Below are 24,643 nucleotides of genomic sequence, written 5' to 3'. Positions count from 1 at the left end.
ATGGTTAGCGTCGAGGATATACGATTACTGTGATATCGCCGATTCACCAATACTATTCGATGCGATTTGACGTGAAAAATGCTTCTTTCGTGTTGTCGAGTAGCGAGAGGGATATCCATTTAAATATGATACAATCTATCGGAGCTGTGGGCTTGTATACTACAGTCTATAAATTTCCCCGTCCATGCCAATGCCACCACGAAAATGATCTTCCACCACGTTACCCTTGAAGATGGTCTCTTCTACAATACCCTCGACATGCTTCGGCTCAACACGGCCGTACCATATTCCTGTACCAGCCAGCGGACTCGGAATAACCTCTACAGTGGACTTCGATGAGGCGGCCGTGGTCATAAATCCAGGAGGGATATAGATTATCACATTCCCTGCATATTTGTGTCCGCCGATATGACTGATGGCAGCAAGATTGGCGTGCGTTGGTCCATCCACCACGGATTTCTGACCGTCTTCGTCGCCGTTCGTAGTGAATCCTTTTCTTCGCAAGACACGCTCAAACTCTGCTTGTAAAACGGGCCGCATAACCCCACAACGCATATCTCGCCCACCATGTCCGCAGATTAATATTGTTGGTGATTGTTTGATTTCGAGGACCTCGGGGAAGTGTGATGATAGCTCCGGCGAACGAGTCATGGTGCTTCTTTGAGCATCGGGGATGCTAGCGTGTGCAGAATGGAGTTTATGCGGGAGCAGAAACGCGCGTGCGAATGTTTCAAGATCGGGAGTCTCATTATTAGCAGCTTGTAATGCAGCGACCGGAATCCTAGGCACGTATTTAAAAGCAGGAAAGAGAAAGGCAGACGCGAATCCTGACGAAGCGAGCGGCGAAGGGGCAAAGGAAGAGGTCGTTATGGACAGATTATTATAAGGCTGATATCATAGCAATGTTAATATAACCAGCCCGGTAAATTAGATTGGAAAGACACAAACATCGGCATATTTCCCCCCTCGGCCAAACAGACCCTTCAGTCCTCGAATTAAAGACCCCCAATTCTCTCCAACACCGTCATCTTCGATACGACTGGACCAGTCTGTTTGAGCCGTCGATATTAATATCTGCTGCGTATATGGAGCCATGGTGGCGTTTAGTTGTCGTCGATGATCGATAGGTAGCCATCGCGGCATGGGAGGGGTCGGCGCGCATTCGCAGGTGGGTTCGGGACATGTTGGGGTGGTCGGAAGGGGAAAGGATGAAGATGCAAAAGGTCTATATAGTATTTTCGATCCTGTTATTGCTGTGCGAGAGCTATTTTTGCTGAGTACAACGCCTGTGTTCCAACTGTGCCGAGCTGGCCAACGTAAGTAGTAGATCATGGCTCGGGTGTGAGGAACGGAATATCGGATTATCACGTCGATGGCATGTCTTCTTTGAATTGCATCGTCAAATAAGATTCTGCTACATGCAAAAATCGATAGTAAAAATTTAAAAAACGAATTATTAAGACGAGTAAGAAAAAGATTGTAGTAGAAGTTGTGCGGTCGGAAATAGTCGATGTTGTCGGAGTTCGCGTCGGAGATACGATAGTTGTCGGCTTTATTGATAAGGTTGAAGTCATCAACGTATGAGAAATATCCTACAAAGGATTGTTTTAATCATACCTCACGTATGGAAACAAATTCATAAAGAGCGTAAGATCAATTAACGTCGCACAATTTCTTCCAAAAACTAATTATGGGTGATTCAAATCTAGCCAAAAAAAAATTAATTTAGACGCCTGGCCATTTCCAAGAATTTAGCAACAGTTTTTTGAACAGCTCAGTGAGCTGTCAAGCCATGCTTCTCGACAATCGTCCAGTATGACTTTGCAATAGATTTTCGGGCAGACTTTCCAACCCCAATCCACAGGAAACAGGCAGACCAGAAAACAATGCCGAGCACCGCAATCAGAATAAAAGTGTTTTGTAGACCCATGTTAGAAATCATGGGATTTACAGCGTAAGCGAAAGCAAATCCTAAGACGTCGAAATATCAGAGAAAAAAAAACGAAAGAAGGTACGGAAGGAACTTATTTTCGGAGATGAGAAAAACAACTTACCAATAGTGTTACGAATCAAAATGATGGTTACGATAGATTCAGCAGCCAGCTCCTTCTGACAGTCGATAATGTACGTGATGGCTAGGCCCGAACCCATGGGCAGGGTAAGACACATGAAGGCGATGCCAATAACAACACCAATCCAAGGGATGTGATGACTGGCACCTACACCGTAAAGAATACACCCCAGCGGGTGGGCGATGATCGCAATAATTGCCATCCACAGGCGATCCTCGGGTTCTTTGATGCCTTGTCGTCTTCGGGCGAGTCTGATGGCGAGGATATCACTTAGCCAGCCACTGCAGTAGCACCCAACGGATACACCAATAACACTTGCGAAATATGTTAGGCCGATCTGGTCGGCTGTGAAGTTGTAAGGCGCGCCTCCAAGAACCTCGGCGAGAGAGCCTCCCAACACGTTATACCAAGCCAAAATACTGCCAACAAGCAACCCGGAGAAGATCTGTGTGGGGAAGAGAAGCAATCGAAAGGAGAGATAGATCGACTGCCAGAAGGTATAGGGTTGTTTGGGGTTATGGAGTCCCCACATCTTAAGCTTCTGCAGATATGTTTTGACAGGAAATATTTCTCCTGATTCCGAGGAGATGGGGGGGTTTGAGCTGTCTATTTGACTGGATGGGCCCTTTTCGGCTTCGGCGGACAGGGCTGGGAGAAATTCTGTGGGAATAACTGTTTCCTGGTTGCGGTCAAATTTGCGGAAGAACATGGTGTCTTCAAAACCGAGGAAAATGCCGAGGGTGATACAGAGACAGATAATAGCTAGAAGATACTGAATCCATCGCCAGCCCATGCTGTCAGCAACGAAGCCACCTGCAATGGGAGCCAGGAAAGCACCACACCACAATGTCCAGTTATAAATGCCCATATGCAACCCACGGTTGTGGGTGAAATGGACATCAGCGATGCAGAGCTCAATCAAGGCCTCTTGTGGGGAGATGAAGAGACCAATCAGCACGCGGTTGGCGTACCATTCACCAACACTCTTGACATACGTGGACCAGATTGTCATTAGTGAAGCACCTAACATGCCGACGACAAGCACAGGACGCCGACCCCAGTTTTGTGCCAAGTTTTGGGTCAGTAGGGTGCCCCAGCCCATGAATAAGTACATAATACCATTGCCAGTACTGAGATCAGCTACAGAAATTCCAGTGTCTTCGGAGATCAATAGATAGGCTGGGGAGAGACCACTAATGAGAGCAGCTGCAAAAAAGCACCATGCCATCTGACAACAACTATTTAGCATCTTGCGCCTGTAGGACCAATTCAGGGGATCGTCGGGATGTTGACTGGGTTGAGGAATCAAAACGATATCGTCCTGGCCGGTGCCATGGCGCAAGTGCAGGCTGTGGTTGACGTCCACTTGCTGGACCGTTCCAGGGATAGGGAGATCCTCTTTCATGATGCTATAAGCCTCCAAAAAGAAAAGAGCCAGAAAAACTAGAGAAGAATGAATGCAGGGCAACACGAGGGAACCACGTAGGCGGCATCTCACTACCTGAGGAGTATCTAGGCCTTATATCAACACGCATTTTGTCCATACATCGGACTCTCATTACGCATTATGAGATCCGTGCCACAATATACACATCCAAATACACTTGGGAGTAAAGATAAGAGCATCGAAAGAAGCTTTGGCCGAGCTCAATTCTGGAGCTCGAAGCAGCCATCCGAGTGGACGTTCGGATATCCACGGATCCACACACACGGCTGGCGATATACCGGAAATCAACAAAGAATTGCCAAACCTAATGATAAGAGGGGAATTCTTTTTATGTAAAATTCGTTGGTTGGTATACAATATCGCACATCTCATTCGACTGTCTATGCTTCTGGCCTCGGCAATATGGGGGTTGCTGCCGAACAGCTCAAAGCAGATTAAAAATCCGTCAAGTTGTATGTACATGTAGTTAAAGCCCAAGTATCTATCTAGAAACCACGAATCAATATGGTCTGTACAAAAAACGTTAAAGCTGACAATCTATGACTACATTACTTCCCTGTAAACAATACCCATATTGGTATGTAGTAAACATGCGTGGAAAGGTCATCAAATGCCCCCAAAGAATTAAAACTTGCAATAAAATAGATCATTGATCACGGATTTTACTTTTAATGATAAAAATAAATCAGAGCTATGCACCAGGAAAGTAAGACTTATTAAAAGCATCTACGGCCGCTCGAGTAGCCTTGACGACTTCCACGCAACCTGGGACATCTGAGTGACAACAAATCGAAACTGGGTGGTTTTTTACCGGAATGGTACAAGTTGACCCATCGACTGCAGGGGCAGTGCTTGTCTGGAGCTGTTGGGTGACTCGAGCGTAGACTTCATCAGTATTCCAGGGACTAAATGATATAGATAATGTAAGCAAAACAGAGAATAAATCGATCGGAAGGAAAAATAGAACGAACCGTTTCTTCCGTTCTATCACCAAGCTTGAGTCTGCATTGTACTTGACATCGGCATAAAACTCTGCAATGAATTCAATCCCCAGGTCCCTCGCAGCCAGCTCCATGCAGGTACCCGCCAGGCCAAATATGGGCACACCCTTTGGAATCCCAAGAAACACTGCCTTGGCCGTTTCATAATCCTTGCAGCACATCCCATAGAGCATGCCATGGGGTTTGACGTGATGCAACGGTGCGCCCTCGCGGTCCAAGAACCCCTTCAATGCGCCAACTTGGTAAACGATCATAGCGGTGAGCTCGTCTGGAGTGAGTTTCATCTCTCGCCTTCCAAAACCCTGCAGGTCTGGGAAGCCAGGGTGTGCACCAATTTTGACTCCATGCTTGATGCAATTTTGGACAGTCTCCATCATAATCAGAGGATCTCTAGAACGACCGAATTGGGTTACAATCAGTGTATAGGGAATTAAAGATGCGAAATGACGAAAGATATACGACAAGCAGGGTAAAAGACGCTACTCACGACGCATGAAAACCGCAGGCAATATTTGCGTGGTCGACTAGAGGAAGCAAATCTGCGTCAGGACCAATGCTCCAATTCCCGTATCCTTCACCCATATCAACATTTATTAGGGCCTTGTGTTTGATCGGGCCTTCCATCTTGTCCTCACGCGCCGTAATGACCCTAACAAATATGTAAAGTTCTCATACGTGTGGGAGAAATGTGGAGGAAAGAGTGTTCAAGATCCCCAATAACCTCCTAGCTGACGGAGTACAGGTCTAGTTATAATTGAGATACTGATCCGGATAACAGAAACCCACTCACTACCACTTCCAATAATAGAGCTTCTCCGAGGCAGTGGATGCAAGTCGGCTCTATGCAAGCTGCAACCGGCTGCTGGGTAAGTCTTCCGATCCGAAACAGATGCCATATCCACCCTGTTACACAGGTATAGTGGGGCTCTTCTTCTTAAGATTTCGGCTTATCTACACTCTTGGTTGCAATTACGGTGCACGCTTTTACAGTCTTCCATTGTTTCCCAACCCCTGTCGCCAAGGGACACTAAACCATGTTAGGTTATTCCGAAGCCCCCTGCCTCAGGTTCAGTAAGAATGTGGCACGGTATATTTCATAACTAAGCGTATTTGATTATCTGTATTCGTAATACAAGCCTCTTCTAGTACACCACGTAGGCCGGCTGTCCGTTGGAAGATACTCCCAGAAAATCACATAGATCATCCTTTAGTGATAAAGCATTACTACTCAGACGAGAGCTTACCTTTGATAAAATTGTAAGTAACAAAACCACCACCTCCCAGGTAGCGGGAGCTGCCGCCAAGTGCCATCCAAGTACAATCACAAGACATCACTCCAACTTACGTCTGTATAGAAGCGTGACCGCTCTTCCAATAAAATGAGATGTCCACGGAGTCATATACCTATGATGATTAAGGATCTTAGTTATCGTCTTCTGGAAACACCTCATTTGTATATACAGTAATAGTGTTGATCAGCTATGTTGAAGGAAATGTTGTCAATTGCCCCGAGGATGCCACTCCGTTATCTGCTGAAGTTACTACCTAGTAATGTACCATCACATTTTGCCGAGAATTCTTGTAAAAATTCCGCCTTTCCTACGTCTGATAAGTATTGATCTTAGCAGCGGGTTGCTGCTAGCAACTGGATTATTGGATTGACTTGGCGATCGTGCTTCTGTCTGAATACTTATTAGAGGACTTTGACTTTCTAGCCGACTAACGATTTCTGAAGAGCTGTTGGATAAAGTGGTATCAACTGCTTGCCACTTGCTGAGAATTATTTTTGACGAGATGGTGTCTGGATGGTTAGGCCCCAAGCGCTTCATGCGTAATTGGACACAAGATTTCATTAAAGCAGCAGCATCTTGACGCTTGCCTAAATCCTTCCAAGTCAAGGCCAAATTAGCCATGCTGTTCAGTGTCTTGGGATGTTCCGTGCCTAGCACTGTCTTTCTCATCTCCAACACTTGCATGTATAGCTCCTCGGCCGCCTTCCATTGGCCTTGCATTCTGTATATTGAGGCCAGGTTAGAGATGCTGCTCAGTGTGTCGGGATGCTCTGTGCCTAGCACTGTCTTTTTCGTTTCCAGTGCTTGCATCTGCAACTCCTCGGCCTCCTCCCATCGGCCTTGCTGATAGTATATTGTAGCCAGGTTTCCCATGCTGGTCAGTGTGTTGGGATGGTCTATGCCTAACACTGTCTTGCTCGTCTCCAATTCTTGCATGTATAGCTCCTCGGCCACCTTCCATTGACCTTGCCTGTAGTATATCGAGGCCAGGTTGCCCATGCTGCTCAGTGTGTCGGGATGTTCTATGCCTAGCACTGTCTCACACGTCATTAATACTTGCACCTCCAACTTCTCAGCTTCCTTCCATCGGCCTTGCTTCCGGTATATCGAGGCCAGGTTGCTCATGCTGCTCAGTGTGTCGGGATGTTCTATTCCCAACGCTATCTTTCTTGTCTTTAAGACTTGCATCCCCAACTCCTCGGCCTCCTTCCATCGGCCTTGCTTCCGGTATATCGAGGCCAGATTACCCATACTGCTCAGCGTGTTGGGATGTTCTGTGCCTAGCACTGTCTTTTTCCTTTCCAATGCTTGCATCTGCAACTCCTCGGCCTCCTCCCATCGACCTTGCTGATAGTATATTGTGGCCAGATTGCCCATGCTACTCAATGTGTCGGGATGTTCTATGCCCAGCACTGTCTTACATGTCTTTAATACTTGCACCTCCAACTCCTCGGCCTCATTCCATCGGCCTTGCTTCTGGTATATCGAGGCCAGGTTGCCTATGCTGCTCAGCGTGTTGGGATGGTTTCTGTCATACCTTTTTTGCTGGACGTGCAACGCATCACGAAAGAAGATCTCAGCTTCGTTATATCTCCCATCACTATCAAGACAGCCTCCAATCCTTTCTAGTAAGTGCACGTAACAACTCTTATCATCATTGAAACTATGTTTCCCTATAAGAAATAGAGCGTGGGGAAGATATTCACGCCATAAAGATCGATTTTTATGATTATTATCAGGGAAAACCTCTTTAAAGCGATCTGCTGTTTTGCATGCGGAAGGATAAAGTAGATTATTTTGTCTCATCCAATTGCGAGTGGCGAGATGGACCAGCTGGTGAAGACTTAGCAAGCCGTCTTTGTGCATAGTCGTAAAGTTATATGCTTTCAGAAGACCAAGTGCATCAATTTTCTTTTTTTGAGATGCTGCTTGAGGAAGAAGCGATAGTGGAATATTACGTGGATCGATGCAAGCCATGAATGATAGATACTCTGCTGCTAGCGAGTTTAAGCGCTGGATCTGGTTAAAAGAGACTAACCACGTGGTAGCGACTGGATTTTGAGTTTCCACATAGCGTCCTTCATCTTCAAAGTCTTCGCTTAAGAGCTCAATGATATCATGCTCTTGTTCCTGAAGGATTCCCACGTAGTCAGCAATTCCAATGTCATTGGCGTTGATATATGCTGCTGCCTGCGTGATGGCCAGCGGAAGAAATGTTAGCTGCTGAAGAAGAGTGGTAGTTATAGTGGGTTCATTAAGAAGATCTGATCGAAACAGTGATTTCTTAAGAAGTTCCTTGGCGGTTGGTTCATCGATCTCAGGGAGAGAGATAATATGGGATGGTGCTAATCTCTGGGCTAGCTTTCGATTTCGCGTGGTAAAGAGAAGGCAGCCATGGTCACTTTGTGGAAGATATTCGTTCAGAGATGGGGTAATACGATTTCGGGAGACCCACATTTCCATGTCGTCTGCATTATCACAGATAAGAAGCCACCGCCCCGCTGTCTCATGGCTTAAATATGACTTCACTCGCACTTTGACATCTGCTTGGCCGACATCTCGCAGCCTGAGGTGTTGAGCAATCCTTATATATGCCTGTTCCACGCTCTCTGGGCTCACTGACGAGATCCAAAAGACTGAACACTGGTGGTCTCGATGTCTCATTCGGTATGCAAGCTCTAATGCAATCTGAGTTTTGCCTGCGCCTCCTAATCCCGTAAGAGCGATTTTCATGGGTCCACTAGACATCGAAATGAGATTCTGTAGTCTAGTGATCTCATCGTGACGGCCCACAAAACGAGGATTCCGTGGAAATGGAACCATCCAAAGTCGTTTCCTAGCTTCCACATCACCATTCGACGCATTGATGGGAATAACAGATAAAAGATTTCGAGCATATGCCGCAGCCGTTAAAGCGGCATAGCCTTGCCATTGCTTGTTTTTATGAGAATCGCAGTAATCACAAATCCCTCGGATGACCAGGCAGGGAAGCTGATCCATCAGCCCTGCGGCCTCCATCTCAAAGCAAAGGATCCCTTCCATTGCTGCAATCCGATCTCGTGTCTGCCCATCCTTCATAACTTGATTTCCGGATGCAATCAAACCGTAATGAATGTCAGGACCGTCAATAGCTCTGGCTGCACGCAGTATTAACTGATTCCGATCGCATGCTTCACATTCGGAGTCGCTGCCTTCATGGCAATATGTTGCAAGAAAAAGCCAGTCATTCTCGGGTTGACGAAATCTGTTTTGAATTTCCTTATCAGTATTCAATACGTCATGTACAATGCTTGTTATTGTTTTCTTTCCCAATATACGGTTGCTCTCAACCTGCGCTATAGCAGTTAATAAGATCGGGTGTGGTTTGTTAAGCGACCCAGTCCGCACAATCCGTCCGCCATGAATGGTCTTGCCGTAGTCGTACTGTATCACACCACCAAAGATATCAGACGGTTTGCTTACCACCACATCGCCAAGTCGAATATCGGCATGCTTGCTGGGTACCCCACCTCCGATACCGACCATCAACCCAAATTGAAGACATGGAAACGTTGCTCGCATCTCCGCCAGTACAGTGGCTGCAGCAGTCGTGCCGTACACGCCGTATGGGAGGCAGGCCATCACCATCGCATGGCCATTCAGGCTGCCGAGAGTATACGTGTTGTGATCGGTCGGTGGCTGGGGCAGAGGAGAATGAGTCTCGTCCAGCATGGCCTTCGCAGTCGCCATTTCCAACGGCAAGGCACAGACCCACGCAACCGAGTAGTCCTTGTGAGAGCGTTTGGGGGATGCCATTGTTGCATGATAATTTTTCTAGACAATTAGAAGCAGAGATGATGAATTATTCCTTACTGAGAAGATGTAGCGTTAGATGAAGCCAGCATGATGTTGTAGAAGAGCACCAGGCTGAGCGCAAGGCTATCCTAGATTAGAATAAGCCAATCATCTTCGCGAGACTTTCTAAGACACCATGTAAATAGTATGGCGCTTCTGAATCCATATCAACACAAGCTTAAGGGTGGAATTACAACCCATAAATTCGGAAAAGAAGACTTCTATAGGTTAATAGGAATGGTTTGAGGGATTTGCATTGGTTCCAGTGAACCACGGACTGCTTAAACAGGCTGTATGGTAGTTTCAAGTGACGTCATGTTATTTTACGGCAAATTACAATCATATAATAATCTGGGACAATGGTTACTCTGGTGCTGTGCCTGACAGATTAGGGTGAAAATCGAGGTGAGTAAAAGCGTGCACCGTTTTTGCAATCAGCTGTACTGCGAGATCAGCCTTTTAAGCTGTCTTTTGAAGTGGTTTATTAAGATATCGTCACAGTTTTGTGATACTATTTCAAGTACTAATATCCCAAGGATTCCTACAAACACGGTTTCCCAACTTTACCATATTTCATATTATGGACATATCCTATGGCTAATACGAATACCCTGAAGACCCCAGTGGTGCCCCGAGCCCTGCTTCTCCATATACACCATCACGAAACATGGGATCATTACCGTCTGCCTCCCACATGGACTGATGGGAGGACATATAATTGACAGCCATCGACTGAGGAAGCCAGCAATCCCACCACATAGAAAATGCCTCGAAACTGTATCCTTCTGTATCAACATTACTAGTCCAGGGGCTGAAAACTTGCGGGTTATCACTATTTTCGAATTCCTGGGGCTGTCGGACTCGTGTTTCTTCAACTTCAGTGGGCATATTCTGGGGCAAATCTAGGACGGTAGAACCAGAAACATGAGTATTGCTGGAAGGATCTATGGACATGGTGTTGTCTGAAGGCATCAGCGTTGCGCCATGCATGTAATTCTTCGTTGTAGCAGTGTCTGTTTGAATTGTATGGGGCTCTATCCGTCGCGAGAGCCTTTCAAGAAGATCCCCCCAACGAGGGCATAGGTGGGTGTCGTCAACATAAACGGACCGTAGACCACTAACAAGGTGCTTTATAAGTGAAAGCGCGACTGATCTGTCTACCTCCCTTATCCGCGCCGCACAGCACTTTTAATCAAAATCAGATATCTATCTTTGCAGAGAAAATGCGAAAAGCAACATGAAGGAACTAGACAAACCTTGAGGAGAAACAATGCTGCACCGAGTACTCGGGAGAAGGAGCGGACGGGAAGGTATCTCAAAGTCCCATCCGACACAAAATCATCTATTACTGTGCGTAGAATTATCTGAGCACCCTTTACGGTCGCAATGAGATGTCCTTCCTCCTGTTTAGAGACGCGTGGAGGGGTCGGGTATGGCTCGCCAGCTGCTTCATTATAGTGGTAGCGTCGATCTATCACAGCCTGAAGCGCCACACTGAAAATACATAGCTGGACATGGGCGTACTCGAAAGATAAAATTGATCTCATCTGCCTCGTCACTTTTCCCGGTTTTAGCCTGACGTATCTTGCCATTTCTGCTAAGAGTGTAGGTGCTAACTTACATTTAGATGAATCAAACTCAGAAAGAGAATTCTGAAGAAGAGGTTGCAGTGTCTGGAGACATTTTACATACTCGCCGTTCCGAATAATCTCATTCGTGTGCTTTTGTGAAGGGAAGAGCAGCTCATTGGCATGTCTCATGATGGTGGCCACTCCTACCCAACACCTTATCGTGTCATCATTGACTGGGGGACATAGGCGAGAGGGGGCAGGGGTCAGAATCCTCCATCCTATATCAGGTTAGGTCAGAAAACTCCAGTCTGGAAGATATTCACTTCGAGAAGATCAAGTGAGAATGGCCGTACCTGGTCTTCCGGGTTGTTGGGTGGCGTAAACCCAAATCAGATATCGTACTCGGTAGAATCTCTGCTGATCAATACGTACTCCTTGCGCTCCCGGCCGAGTGCCATCCTCTTCATCAAAGACACCCATTTCGGTAGCCAGCATCGAAACAGTGGACAGCATGGAACGACAAAGTCGATCCGACCGTGCTAGCCAGTTATGTCCAGAACCTGGTCCGCGCTGCCAGTGGCTTTCGGCAACCCGACAGCGGCTCTTAGGCTCCCAAACAATGGATGAGGCGGTATCTTCATATGGCGATGGAAAATGAAGTCCTTGGGGATGCCAGTCCAGTAATAGCAGAAGGGCCTCACAAGTTCCGATAGTACGAAACCCATTCGACCTGGGATTCGGGCATGGAAGCGATGAACCTCGTGAGTCATCGACAGGATCCATTACCGAAGTAAGCTCCCCTACAAGGATGTCTTCAGACCAGAACAAGCGTGTTATCATTCCTTGGAGATACCTCCAAAGCCGGTCATGAACGAGAAACGAACGCGACAGAGCACCTGGACCCGTCCATCGCCGATACCGAGAGCCAATCATCAGTAGGGTGATTGTCAGAATCGGCTCCTCCTCGATCAGTGTTGGGTGCTCTGCATGGTTTCGAAAACAGTCTGGAACGACGGCTGTCAATGGGGCATGGTATTTGTAAAAGTGGTCAACCATGTCCAGCGCTTCCTCTGGAGTGAAGAGCCCGCCGCAGACAAAGCGCAAGCCAGACCATGCCCGTAGAGCTTCTCGGGTTCCTGGACTGGTCGAATTTGAAATAGGATTCGTTGATGTAATGTTGGTATTTCTCTGCAAGGGTTGGGAATAATTAACGTCGGTCAACAGTGAAGAGTCCAACCTACGTTGCTCGTCATTCGCACAGGCTACGGATAACACTGTCAGGGCGTCATGATATGTACGAGGATGGCCCTGGAGTAAGACCGTGGCCGCACGACCATTGTCTGGTAACGAGTAGTTTTGCTGTTGGCTTTGTTCTCGGTCTGCTGGCTCGGTATTACTGATACGAGGGTTCGATGACGAAATTGAAGGAAAGACACTCTGTGAGCTTGATGCTACAGCCGAGGAAACTTGTCGACATACTCGATTAGTTTCGCGGGACTTTGCTGGGTTTCTGACCCTCGTAGCTGCAAAATAGCATTTTCTCGACTCTCGTTGACAGCGTGCACACGACAGCTTATCCACGGGGTCTGACTCGCAGCGAACCTTTTTCTCACGGCAAGGCTCGCATGCCTTTGGGCAAGCAGTTAGTTATCGCCTGATATAATGAAGATAATGACCCGGATACTTTGATAGCAAGAATCCGCTAAACGTAAGGAACTAGAGTAGTAGTGACGCACCTGGTAAACTCGCTTATACTCGCGACGCAAGGCGGATGCCATGATAATTCAATTCAGGCGAGGTTACTGTTCATCAGAACATCGATTCGTACATCCGATCCGACCAAGTCTTATCTCATACGGAGAATCTCCGTATTCACGGATCCGCTAATATCCGAGCCAGTCGGATGCCGCTATTTTCTCCAGTTCTGGATAGAATTCATGGTGGGGGGGGGGACCGTGGAATGCTGGAAGATAAGTACATATATCCATTTACAAGGTGCCATATTTGCCTTCGTCCATATGACTAACGTTGGATTATACTTTTCCAACATCCATCTTTCACGTTGACCACTGATGCACATCTTGGGCAAGTATGGAGAAGTTGCGAACATTGTTGATCGCAAATCGCGGCGAGATCGCCGTCCGTATCACAAGAACTGCGAGGTGAGAATTAATTACCTCAAAAGGCCATGTTGGATCAATCACCTTTTAAGAATGAGATACACTAACGCAGTACTTGGGAAACGTAGGGAGCTTGGAATACGCACTATTGCGATATATACATCAGCCGATGCGACCTCACGACATGTCGCGGTCGTAGATGAAGCAGTCTTGCTACCGGGTAAAGATGCCACGGCATATACTGATGGGTTTGTCTCCTCACACAGAGATGGGTTCTATCTCTCTGTACGCTGGGGTATATGGCAAGGCTGACGAGAAATGCGAAGGGACGCAATCATCCAGATCGCCCTTTCTCGACAAGTAGACGCCATAATTCCTGGGTATGGGTTTCTTTCAGAAAACGCAGAGTTTGCACAAGCCGTCGCCAAGGCAGGCATGATCTTCGTGGGTCCTAAACATGATGCTATTGAAGCCTTTGGCTTGAAGCATCGAGCTCGTGAGATGGCGGTAGAAGCAGGGGTTCCAATTGTTCCTGGATCCCGAGGACTGCTTGCGACGGAGGAAGAAGCTATTAGCGCTGCCGAAGATATGGGCTATCCGGTATGCCCCTCCTGATGCTTCTGTATGGGATGGTGAATGATAATCTCGTGCTCCTAGGTAATGTTAAAAGCCACAGGAGGAGGAGGCGGAATGGGTTTAGTCATCTGCCACTCACCCAGCGAGGTCCGCCAGTCGCTAGCCCAGGTTCGTTCTCGCGGAGCGACGTTGTTCAAAAACGCTGGTGTATTTCTGGAGCGATACTACCCTAAGAGCCATCACATTGAGGTGCAAGTCTTTGGCAACGGCCTCGGGGATGCCGTCCACTTTGGAGAGCGCGAGTGCTCAATCCAACGCCGCCATCAAAAGGTCGTGGAAGAATGCCCCAGCCCTTTCGTTGAGAAGCATCTAGGTAAGTTCTAGATCTAATAAAATCGCTGCAAGTCTGACTGGAGAAAGGTTTGCGTGAAAGATTAGCTTCAGCAGCAGTAGCCTTAGCAGAGTCCGTCAATTATGCATCCGCTGGAACGGTTGAATATCTTGTGGACGATATTTCTGGAGAGTTCTTTTTCTTAGAAATGAACACCCGTCTTCAGGTTGAACATGGCATTACGGAGCTCTGCTATGGAGTTGACTTGGTACATCTTATGCTGGAACAGGCTAACCGAGAATTGGGTGGCCACGGAGGCATTGATAAAAAGTATTTAAAATCGTTGCAGCCGGTGACTCCATCAGGAGCCGCCATTGAAGTGCGTGTCTACGCTGAGAATCCTGCTCGCAATTATGCACCTTCCCCTGGATTGCTACAATCTGTTGAATGGCACGAACTTGATGGAACTCGTATTGACACATGGGTGGAGACTGGCACCAAGATCTCACCATTCTACGGTTAGTGACGATAACCCCTATTCGAATAAGTTTCTAGCTAAATTCTGTAGATCCAATGATTTCCAAAGTAATGGTACATGCCTCCGGGCGTGACCAGGCAATTGAGAAGATGTGTGATATTATCTCGCAATCTGTCATATGTGGCCCCCCTACAAACCTCGACTTCTTACATGCAATTGTGCAATCTAGCACATTCAGAGGCGGGCACACTTTGACAAATTTTCTAGAAAGCTTTGAATTTCGCCCCAGTGCAATTGATGTTATCTCCCCAGGGGTTTACACCACAGTCCAGGACTCGGGACGCCCCAAAGCAGGGCAAGGAATTCCTCACGCAGGGCCTATGGTCAGTTAAGTTTTACAATAATAACAACACACACAATACCTTCTTATCATACGACTTCTTTTTCATAATATGACTCACAAGCTAATGCTGAAGAAACAGGATCCGCTTGCATTTCAAAGTATCTTTCCCTTGGCGAAATTTCAAGTTTGAGAACTCTTGTAACTAACAAATGGATAGTTGCAAATATCCTGGTAGGCAATTCCCGAGACGTAGAAAGCTTAGAGATTACTCTCAAAGGCCCCGAACTGCTCTTTTCAGCACCGGCAGTTGTCTCGGTATGTGGCGCTCCGATAGCCTTAAGCCTTGATGGTGTAGATGTCCCTATGTGGACACGATTGTATATAAAACGTGGCCAAGTCTTGTCTATCGGCAATTTGCTTGAATCTGGAGGTTGCAGAGGTTTGTTTCACTCCCTTTTTTTCACTGGCCGACCTTTCTAATCTAGTTGAAGCATATTTTGCTATTGCTGGAGGATTTCCTGCCATGTGAGTTTTTGGATGATTCCTTGCTTATTAAACGCATGTTTAACAAGTGATATAGTGCCAAATATTTTGGCTCCAAGTCTACAACACCGCTTCTTGGGATTGGTGGCTACCAAGGTCGAGCGCTGGCTCCAGGTGATCTTTTGACTATTCAGAAAATCGATGATTTTGATGAGGCCGCGCCTATTATTTCCCTCCCTGAGAACCTCCGTCCACAATATACCAATCATTGGGACTTATATGCCATGGTTGGGCCATATGATGAGGGATACTTGTTAGCTGATGATATTGAGATGATCTATAACACCACCTGGTACTAGAGGCTTAGTCCACAACGAATACAGGATTAGGAGTGCTAAATTTTAGATTATAGGAAGGTCTCGCACAATGCAACCCGTGGTGGTATTCGTCTCATTGGGCCGGCACCTACAGAATGGGCTAGGAAAGATGGAGGCGAGGGTGGACAACATCCTAGTAATGTCATCGAGTACGGGTATCCGATAGGCACCTTGAATTGGACGGGAGAGAGGTTCGTCTTTCCATTCTTCCCTCGGCTTCTTCATTGGACGTCATGCAAATGATTTATATTTTGTTAGCCCTTGCATCTTCCCTGTTGACGCCCCTGATCTCGGAGGATTTGTTTCTTCGACTACGATTGTTAAAGGAAGTCTCTGGCGACTCGGCCAAGTAAAGTCCGGTGATACCGTCCAATATCGCCGAGTATCCCTGCATGATGCACTGCAAATGATCAGTCAACTAGAGAAATTTTTAGATGATGTTGCCTCTCTTGTTGCGGGAGCGTGTCGTCTAGATAGCATCGAGCCCGTTCATCAACAATCCTTGCCCGAGTCAACGCTTTCTGGTAGTTGGGGTACAGCAGTGGTTTTCGAGAAAGTCTTGGAGGAATCCAACCTTAAGATAACGTTCCGACAGGTAATTTCCTTCTCTGCATCTTTCCTTTCTAAACTAATGGCTTATGATAGGGCGGTGACGATTTCCTTCTCATTGAGTATGGCGATGGAAGTTTCAACCTCAACAACCGTTGTCTTGTAACAAACTTAGAGAAGCTGGTTCACAAGTCATGCAAAGCAGATAAAATTTTGAAAAATGGTATATATAAGATGACAGGATGCTGCAATTGTGAGTTTCTCTCATGCTCCCTCTTCTCTTTCGACAAAACCATTCTAATATTTCATCAACTTACAGCCCTTTTGATCCACTACGACGGCTTGAAGCTTCCACGTGAGAAACTGATAAACCATTTAATATCTTTGCAGACCGAAATGGGTGACATTGGTCAGTCTATGGTCCCCAGCCGACGATTCCATCTTCCGATCTGCTTTGAGAGTCCGGCCCAGGAGGAAGCCATTCAGCGGTATATGAAGACTCAGCGACCATATGCTCCCTTCTTACCCGACAATATGGACTTTGTGGCGAAAATCAATGGGATTACCTACGATGAACTCATCAATATATTCCTAACTACGCAGTTTATGGCTATTTGCGTGGGGTTTTTCTGTGCCGATACTATCTGTCTACCTATAGATCCTCGTTATCGGTTAACATGTCCTAAACAGAATCCAAGTCGAGTTTACACGCCCGAGGGGAGTGTGAGTTGGGGTGGTTCCTGTATGAAGTAAGCTCTCCCCTCCTTCTCCGAAAAAATAAAACCTCCGAGCTAACACCGATTGATAGTATCTACCCAGTAGACTCCCCTGGAGGCTACCAACTCACCGGCCAAACCATCCCATGCTTTGACCAACTCGGCACAAAACCGGGTTTTGGACCGGGCCAGCCTGGCCTATTTCGGGACTTTGATCAAATCAGTTTTTATCGCGTGAGCCGGGAAGAGTTCGAGCGCGATATGGCGCTCTTCCGTTCAAAGCGGTATAGGTTTCGAGTCGAACAAAATGTTCTGTTTGATATGAGCGCGCATAATAGATTACTCCGGGAGACGCGGCAAGAAGTTTCGGCGTTTAAGTCCCGGCAGATGGTGGCACAGGTGAAAATGCTGGCTCTGGAAAAGGCGTCCATGGAGCGATGGATGGCGGATAAAGCGAAGAATGTAATTCCGGCTGATGAAGTAGAGACATTGAAACAAGGTGCGCCCTCTCTCTTCTTTTTTTTTCAATTATTCATCTTCGTTCAACGTTTGGATGGGTGATGGCTAATATTGAAAATTACATACAGACCCCCATATCTTGACCCTTAACGCCCCTCTCGATGCCGACGTGTGGAAGGTCAATAAATCCGAAGGGGAAATTCTCAGTGGCAACCACGTCGCGGTTATACTCGAAGCGATGAAGATGGAGATCGCGGTCTCGTATGCTATGAATAAGAAGGAAATGGACAACAGAAAATTCAAGATAGTTAAGGTGCTCGTCCAGTCTGGAGATATTGTCAAGGCTGGGGATGTGTTGATGTTCATGAAAGGATATTCTGATTGATTATATAATTGATGTGATGTATCAACGGCAGGTTTTATTATATTCGTGTTTTGAGTAGGTAGGTGGCTGGGATATCCGGGTCTTGTTATATCCGGCTACACGTGGGAAGTTTATCCGTTGAACATTTGAGGTGATGTATCAATTGATATAGTGGCGATGCTTATGAAGGGCTTTGTGCTACATGATTGAGTGCCTTAAAAAATAACCATTGATATCAATTGATGTATTGTATATATGTAGCTATCCACCAGACCTTCTATATGTAATATTGCTTAATGGAACATTGAACTACAGTCGATTTCAAATGTTATATATATATATGTGTATATCAATAGTTATATAGATAAATACTCCCAAATTCCCATAACATCGAAAACCCAACATTATCAATGATGGATAATACCTGAAAGTTGATGCTGCTGATGTTTCTATTATTTACTAACGACAGAACGGCCTACACAATAGCCATTAAGTTGATAGGTGAACACCCAAATTGATGATTAAATGCTAGCGTATATATAATTGCTGACCTCCGTATGTATCATCATCATAGATATATAAAACAATGGACTAAATAAGATCTACTTGGAACTCGCTGCAAAAGAAGCAAGTGCCAATGGGGACTCTGTCAACGGCCAGAGCAAAAAGTAGAAGCCAACTGCACCCGCGACGAGAAGCTCATAGTACGCTATCGTCCACCCGACAGGTACTCTACCATCTGTGACCTGAGCCGGGCTGACCTCCGTATCGTCCTTGCCGCGGACGACAGGCGGGCTGATGCGGACTCCCGCTTCGATACGCCCCCAGACCCGAGGCAGTCCACACCAGTTACAGAAACTGTGCACGAGAATCACCGCCGGCAAAGACCCTGTGCGCAGATACACAAATGCGGCGAACCAGCCGAAAACGGTGGTGAATGCAAATTGGAAGAGTGAGCGGAGTACGGCTGCGATGACGGGGGTGTCTGGATGGGTGAGGCGGAATTCGTAAAAGTGATGCACATGTGCAATGCCAAAGTAGAGCGGCGAAATAAAGACGATGCGCGTTGGAGTCATTTTCGCTAGTAGGTGAAGTGAAATGATGATGGATCGGAAGATGACTTCCTCGGTAATCGGGCCCTGATGGAAATGTTAGATATTATGTTTAAACAACATGACATGGCGGAACATACGGCGACAAAGTTACGAAATCCGATCCAGCTGCGTAGGGACTCGGCGATGGCCGCTCCACGGATGCCTAGCATCCAGTCTCTCTCGACGATTCCTCGCTCGAAAAGAGGGCCGCTGAATAGAATGGCAGTGAGAAGAAAGCTCTTTAGGATCTCGAGGAAGCCAATGGGCCAGTAGCCAAGAAGCTTGAGGGCTTCAGGAAGCGATGCACTGGCCTTGAGGGTGATGATGGCTAACATGAAAAAGGTGCTTCCGATGCATGCCAGGGTCACGGCTCGCACCCTACTGCGAATCACTGATGGTGCATCTCGGCTGAGAGATGCGGACGGCCGCGTTTGTTTCGAGATATAGAACGGCACCACATATGCAAGAGTGACGAGAATCTTTTCCAGTCAGTAAAAATTAAATGAGAAAAGTAATCAGGTTGTAGACAGGAGATTTACTGACTGAGAGAAAGGCGGCAGTGCTGACTGATAGGACGGGTGGAAGGTCGCCTGCGTATGTGAGCATGAGCATCCCGTTGTCAACCATGCCAGTGCGAATAATTACCACTTTGCTTGGCATACAGCTTCCTGAGACGATCCACGAAGCCCACTGGAGCCATGCCGACGGTGATCGATGTTTAGTCCGTTCCACAAAATCGAGACAAAATCGAGAAAGTGCGATCGACGGTCGCTGCGATGAATATCCTGTGTTGAAGCCGGTGCAGGAGGAGCTGACGCCGACAGGTTCTCTAGTCTAGCACAATTGATTGATTCAGATTTATTCTTCGACCTCTAGGCTCGATGGCAACGCGTTGCTAGTTGACCAGTGATGGATGTAGAGATGTAGATGGAAATAGTTAGATAACAATCTGTACTCATTATTCTCATTATCATTATCGATGCTATTCTTGGGCCTGTCGGACAAAGAAAAATTTCCCGCCAAGCCTTGTTGGGTGATCATCCGTCTCGGACCTCAACAGGTGTCCAGACTCTGCGCTCTCAGAAACTGCTCCAGGTGTTGATAAAACTGTTCTTGTTTCATTGTGATGAGTGTATGCATGTATTTCTCTTGCCTGCATGGCTGCGAATACAAGCAACAGAGGATTCGACCAGGAACGAATTTTATGAAACACTGAACGATGATTGGCTACTCGGGCAGGAACGTACGATCAGACAGGCTTCTGATAGGCTGTAATAGAGTTACGCTTGTCCCGAAGTGGTTACATTTAATTTACTACAAATAAAACAGCCAATGGGAGAGCTGGGATTTGCCCTAAAGAGAAAATCCTAAAATGCGACCAAAAATTTAAAAAGAAAGACAAGACAGGATGAAACGCGCAATGACGCGGGTTTTAATTAGTTCTCGTCTATGAACGCACCTTGTACGAGAAGCGCTACGCTAGGATTGACGTGGCAGATTTTCTAATTAACATCACTGATTTGGCGCTCGCTCATTGGCGACGGCTGCTCCATGCGACGCGCCAATTTACGCAGGCGCCAACGGTTGGCCAACGTTGTCCGACAGACCAATAATCCCGAATAATAATTCAACTTATTAAGATTTCGACAGGAACTGTTCTCTCCACTACTACGGTAGTGCACAGAAGATGGATAAGTAAGATAACCACAGTAGACTAACCGACGAAGGGTGATTAGGCCAGGCAAGAATAGCCGCCCAGCTGAGCCAGAGGAAAGAGCAGGCTCAGCCGCCCAAAGGAGCAAAATGCAAACACGGCAGGCGCGACTTCTACTTTTGAATTAACTCCAAGTTTTCTCTGCTCTCCTGCTACTTCTATCTACAATCTCACACCCTCACCCTCACGCCGACAGAATAATTGCGATCAAGTCATCACAATTCTTATTATTACCCCCAGGCTAGAGTAAGCGGGGCCTGCAGTCTGCTGCAGCCAACACCCCCCCACAGCCAATTGTCAACGCAAACCCTGCAGTAGTCGCTCCGAGACGTGCAGGAACCTCCGTCGACTCGTCGCTGTACCTGGCGATCGCGCGCCCACACCGCCTCACACCCAAAGGATTCGAGGAATAATCCATCATTGTGCATTCCGCCCTCACCGCTGGCAACTCCATTCCGGAGCGAGGAGCCCGGCCCCTTGAGTCCGGGTCTCGAACGTGCAGTGCAGATTAAGTCCCGAGCGCTCATCCCATCCCACACCCCCTGCGCACTTTTGCCTCGTCTTCTTTCACTCAGTCTGTACTTGCTATTTTTGCCAGTCATTCTGGCCATTGTCGTTCTTTTTCTGACTGTCTTTGTCGCGCTCTTTACGCCCATTCTGTCGTTCCCTCCTATCTATATGTTAATGTAATATGTTTTCTACTCTTGTTTAACTATATAGTGTTGTCTGCTTTTGGAGTGCTTAACTTTTTGTTCGCCTCCCCACTCTCGTTATCACCACTGCTATCAATCGCTATCACTTACGCCCTCGCATTCCAGACACATTGAAGGCATTTACTGCGACTATCGTTTATTTATTGTTTGCCTAATCAATATTTTTCCATTGCAGCAAGATCATCGTGGAGTCCCCCGCTTTTCGTTACGATTTGTTTATGTCACGATCTAGACGCTTTCTATGTTGACGATATTTCAATATTTCAGCACATGATTTATTGAGCTACGACTCTGCTCTTTGAATTTTATTTTTGTTTTTTGTTTTGTCGCTTGGGGTGTCCGGGGTAATGAAATAATAAGCTTCAATTATGTCACCCCGGTCCTCGACAACTGCCTCTCCGAGACGGAGAGCACTGCATGAACGCACCTCATCTCACACAAATGAGGTATCACCGATCCGCTCGGTCAAGGAAACGGAGGACATAGACTTCTATTCGGCAACCCCATACCCAACCAAGCCAACCCAGGTTCTCTTACCGCGGCCCGGGATCGGCCAAAGCTATGGTATTCACGGCGCCTACGGTGTTTCAGATGTCTCATTAGCATCGGCTGAAACTGACCTCACAGCCACTGGTCCTGCGGACGAGAATAAAGACTTCGACACTAGTGTGAACAACCCTTACGAATTCTCTTCGTCTGTCGACCTTGGCCATTCATCCCAGGTCTGGGATCATGACCCCCAGTCCAGCCAGTCTTCGTTCCCGACCCCGCTGCTCCCTTCGGATGACAGTAATGACAGTGATTATGAGGCCACCTACGATAATAAAGCTACTTCTAATTTCCAACATCAAGATTCCAGCCCGCAACTAGAACAGCCTCACTACGAGAGGGAACTCCATGTCACAGATAGCGGAGAGGAAGAAGAGCCGGAAGACGACGACGACGTGATTACGCTCCCTCCGCCACCTAGGGCAACCGTCAAAGCTATCCCACCTGGGTACTCATCCCCAAGGACCGAGCCTCTTGGAGACCAGGCAGCTTCCGACAATTATGTGACCTATGATCACACCTCCAGTCCGAACGTGGTACCGATTGGCGCTCCTTCAAGCCCTAATTTTGTATCGCTTCAGAGCTCAAGCCCAAATTTGATTGCCTATGGAAGTTCGTCGCCTCAGATTATAGCAAATGACCGATCTGATTCGGACTCGTCATCTAACTCTATGGGAACGGTGATTCGTACATATAACGGCTCAACTGGCTGGCCGGGTCCCTCATTTGAAGGAAGCTCATCACAACCCGCCTCCTTTACTTCGAGCCCACCAGTGCAACTACTCCGAGAATACCAATCAGCTTCATCGTTGGCACTCTCAGCGGGCGAGACTCAGTTATCTCGATCTCGGACAATATCCACTGGGAGTGGTCCTTCCGAAGGCGATTCTCATTCACTGCCGGATAGTATATCTGCAATCCAGTATCCTCGGATACGTGCACCATCTTCCTCAGGTTCGTTTGCTGATGTCTCTGAGATAAGACGCCCAACGCGGACTGTGTCAGAGCGGTCGACCGGGCGTTGGAATCCGACCCTTTCCACTGTTCCTTCACGCGTGTCAGAAGATCAAGGGAAAACTGTTACACTTAGCAATATGATTGGTGGCACCGCTTCTGATGTCAAGCAGGGCCTGGGTCTAATGCCCACAAGAAGCAAGTCCAAGTCAACTATCTGGCCTATTGACCAAAATGATGAGCACCTGGATCGCGTGTCAAATCTTCCGCGATCAACTTTGCGACACATTCCATCCTCATTATTCAGCAGTACAGAATCTCGTCCAGGGTCCAGTTCTAGCAATAACATGATAATGAATGTGCTTCCAAACTGGGTCCGTCTGTACTACCGCGGCAATAATGGCCAGCTTGCTCAGCATCCCACGCTATCCATTCTTGAATCAAGTCGTCCGTCAACGGCGGCTTCTCGCCCAGCGTCTCCCATTAGATACGTCAGTCGGGCTCCGGCTTATCTTGCACGTCCACGAACGCGACCTCGGGAGGAGAAAGCGCATCCGACTCGCCTGCTGAGCGACCACCCGGCAGATCCTCGAAGTCATTGGAAGCAAGGGCAGCGTGAAGAGCATGATATAGCTGTTCCGCAGCCTGTTGCCAAAGCATGGTCACCGCATCTCCATCCCGACAAAGGCCAAACAAGTCCTCGACATACCTGGACTGCGCCATCGTTGGATTCGCGGGATGAGCCGGCTTTTGGGAGACGGAATGTGCAGATATACTCTTTCTGCCTAGGTTTTGTATTTCCTCTTGCTTGGGTTATTGCTGCATTTCTGCCTCTTCCGCAGCCGTTGGGTGATGAAGAAGATATGGTGGCAGGATCCGGCGCAAAGTATCGTATTCAGCAGCACGAGAAAAAAAGGATTCAGAGTGCACGATGGTGGAGAAATGTCAATCGAGTGATGATTCCCGTTGGCACCGCAATCATCGCGATAATTGTATGTCTTTCGTTCTTTAACCGAAGAGGTAATAATCATGTGCTGACTTTCCTAGGTTACTCTGGCTGTTGTTGGCACCACTGTGGGCTTCAGCTAAACACGTCCTGGATCTTCATCCTCATTCCTCTCATCAATTAGCGACATCGATATTACATTCATGCACAGCACCACATAGATTTATTTTCACCGACTATTGATTCGACATACGAACACGTTTACAAACGACTTTATTCTACGAAAAATATTTAGACCAGCGTCACCACATTCACTATCCGAGTATAATATTCCTTATCCGAGTATAACATTCCTTATCAGCAACATAACACTATGCTGTCTACCGATTTGTTTCCTTCTTGTATGATTACGACTTGAACAAATGACTTCATGTATATATGATCGACATGTCCGTCTATTTATGTTGATATTGCAAAACTGGACGCTTTTGAAGTTTGTTTCATTATTCAAAGTGTCAGTTGGAGTCTTTTTGCCCCTCATTTGATGTCTCAAATTTTATTACGATATTGGTTCTTTATATGTTTAATCGTATATATGTGTTATTTAGCCATTACCATAATTATCGACTATTTTTTATTTGCCTGAAATTGTTGGTTATA

At 47.0% G+C, this 24,643-nt stretch overlaps 8 protein-coding genes across 8 annotated transcripts; 2 read left to right on the top strand and 6 right to left on the bottom strand.

Annotated features, from left to right (window-relative positions):
• Positions 1 to 92: 92 nt before the first annotated feature.
• Positions 93 to 1,524, bottom strand: BGW36DRAFT_391314 (Sucrase/ferredoxin-like-domain-containing protein). The gene is made up of 2 exons (XM_046217585.1): positions 949 to 1,524; positions 93 to 888 (listed from the first exon to the last, which is right to left on the bottom strand). Exons 1-2 carry the CDS (start codon positions 1,330 to 1,332, stop codon positions 160 to 162), a joined length of 1,113 nt encoding a protein of 370 aa, XP_046066018.1. The 5' UTR covers positions 1,333 to 1,524; the 3' UTR covers positions 93 to 159.
• A 250-nt stretch (positions 1,525 to 1,774) lies between these two features.
• On the bottom strand, positions 1,775 to 3,477 carry BGW36DRAFT_401985 (major facilitator superfamily domain-containing protein; the record flags this gene model as incomplete). Its single annotated transcript, XM_046218809.1, has 2 exons — positions 1,775 to 1,971; positions 2,055 to 3,477. 2 exons carry the CDS (start codon positions 3,475 to 3,477, stop codon positions 1,775 to 1,777), a joined length of 1,620 nt encoding a protein of 539 aa, XP_046066017.1.
• Positions 3,478 to 4,210: 733 nt separating this feature from the next.
• On the bottom strand, positions 4,211 to 5,144 carry BGW36DRAFT_307960 (lactam utilization protein lamb; the record flags this gene model as incomplete). Its single annotated transcript, XM_046212290.1, has 3 exons — positions 4,211 to 4,424; positions 4,491 to 4,910; positions 5,008 to 5,144. The coding sequence occupies 3 exons, from the start codon at positions 5,142 to 5,144 to the stop codon at positions 4,211 to 4,213; spliced, it is 771 nt and encodes a 256-aa protein (XP_046066016.1).
• A 783-nt stretch (positions 5,145 to 5,927) lies between these two features.
• Positions 5,928 to 9,893, bottom strand: BGW36DRAFT_391310 (violaceus kinesin). Its single transcript, XM_046217584.1, has one exon. It carries the CDS (start codon positions 9,605 to 9,607, stop codon positions 6,080 to 6,082), a length of 3,528 nt encoding a protein of 1,175 aa, XP_046066015.1. The 5' UTR covers positions 9,608 to 9,893; the 3' UTR covers positions 5,928 to 6,079.
• A 287-nt stretch (positions 9,894 to 10,180) lies between these two features.
• BGW36DRAFT_330543 (uncharacterized protein) lies at positions 10,181 to 12,995 on the bottom strand (the record flags this gene model as incomplete). The annotated part of the gene is made up of 5 exons (XM_046212817.1): positions 10,181 to 10,831; positions 10,903 to 11,204; positions 11,268 to 11,495; positions 11,571 to 12,846; positions 12,954 to 12,995. 5 exons carry the CDS (start codon positions 12,993 to 12,995, stop codon positions 10,244 to 10,246), a joined length of 2,436 nt encoding a protein of 811 aa, XP_046066014.1. The 3' UTR covers positions 10,181 to 10,243.
• Positions 12,996 to 13,308: 313 nt separating this feature from the next.
• On the top strand, positions 13,309 to 18,034 carry BGW36DRAFT_352132 (putative urea amidolyase; the record flags this gene model as incomplete). The annotated part of the gene is made up of 16 exons (XM_046213376.1): positions 13,309 to 13,379; positions 13,466 to 13,585; positions 13,664 to 13,937; positions 13,995 to 14,286; positions 14,334 to 14,762; positions 14,813 to 15,105; positions 15,205 to 15,223; positions 15,283 to 15,504; positions 15,557 to 15,590; positions 15,646 to 15,900; positions 15,961 to 16,116; positions 16,184 to 16,520; positions 16,571 to 16,727; positions 16,794 to 17,223; positions 17,283 to 17,689; positions 17,778 to 18,034. 16 exons carry the CDS (start codon positions 13,309 to 13,311, stop codon positions 18,032 to 18,034), a joined length of 3,753 nt encoding a protein of 1,250 aa, XP_046066013.1.
• Positions 18,035 to 18,386: 352 nt separating this feature from the next.
• BGW36DRAFT_74392 (CaaX prenyl proteinase Rce1) lies at positions 18,387 to 19,886 on the bottom strand. Its single transcript, XM_046222551.1, has 4 exons — positions 19,753 to 19,886; positions 19,651 to 19,697; positions 19,206 to 19,586; positions 18,387 to 19,152 (listed from the first exon to the last, which is right to left on the bottom strand). The coding sequence occupies exons 1-4, from the start codon at positions 19,805 to 19,807 to the stop codon at positions 18,616 to 18,618; spliced, it is 1,020 nt and encodes a 339-aa protein (XP_046066012.1). The 5' UTR covers positions 19,808 to 19,886; the 3' UTR covers positions 18,387 to 18,615.
• Positions 19,887 to 21,902: 2,016 nt separating this feature from the next.
• Positions 21,903 to 24,126, top strand: BGW36DRAFT_365423 (uncharacterized protein; the record flags this gene model as incomplete). Its single annotated transcript, XM_046214652.1, has 2 exons — positions 21,903 to 24,029; positions 24,085 to 24,126. The coding sequence occupies 2 exons, from the start codon at positions 21,903 to 21,905 to the stop codon at positions 24,124 to 24,126; spliced, it is 2,169 nt and encodes a 722-aa protein (XP_046066011.1).
• Positions 24,127 to 24,643: the final 517 nt, after the last annotated feature.

The sequence above is a fragment of the Talaromyces proteolyticus genome, assembly GCF_021365285.1.
Source record: "Talaromyces proteolyticus strain PMI_201 chromosome Unknown BGW36scaffold_15, whole genome shotgun sequence".
NCBI classification, from domain to species: Eukaryota; Fungi; Ascomycota; class Eurotiomycetes; order Eurotiales; family Trichocomaceae; genus Talaromyces; species Talaromyces proteolyticus.
The sequence above is the reverse complement of the archived record's forward strand: the minus strand, read 5'-3'. Positions and strand labels throughout refer to the sequence as shown.

What these genes read in the sequence shown, in the direction of transcription:
- BGW36DRAFT_74392 (XM_046222551.1), bottom strand. Translation starts at nt 19,807, where the DNA reads ATGGCTCCAGTGGGCTTCGTGGATCGTCTCAGGAAGCTGTATGCCAAG. An exon ending in GCTGTATGCCAAGCAAAGTG is followed by an intron (nt 19,698 to 19,752) that starts GTAATTATTCGC and finishes TCACATACGCAG; the next exon opens with GCGACCTTCCACCCGTCCTA. An exon ending in GATTTCGTAACTTTGTCGCC is followed by an intron (nt 19,153 to 19,205) that starts GTATGTTCCGCC and finishes CATTTCCATCAG; the next exon opens with GGCCCGATTACCGAGGAAGT.
- BGW36DRAFT_391314 (XM_046217585.1), bottom strand. Translation starts at nt 1,332, where the DNA reads ATGATCTACTACTTACGTTGGCCAGCTCGGCACAGTTGGAACACAGGC. An exon ending in GAGGGGGGAAATATGCCGAT is followed by an intron (nt 889 to 948) that starts GTTTGTGTCTTT and finishes CTATGATATCAG; the next exon opens with CCTTATAATAATCTGTCCAT.
- BGW36DRAFT_391310 (XM_046217584.1), bottom strand. Translation starts at nt 9,607, where the DNA reads ATGGCATCCCCCAAACGCTCTCACAAGGACTACTCGGTTGCGTGGGTC.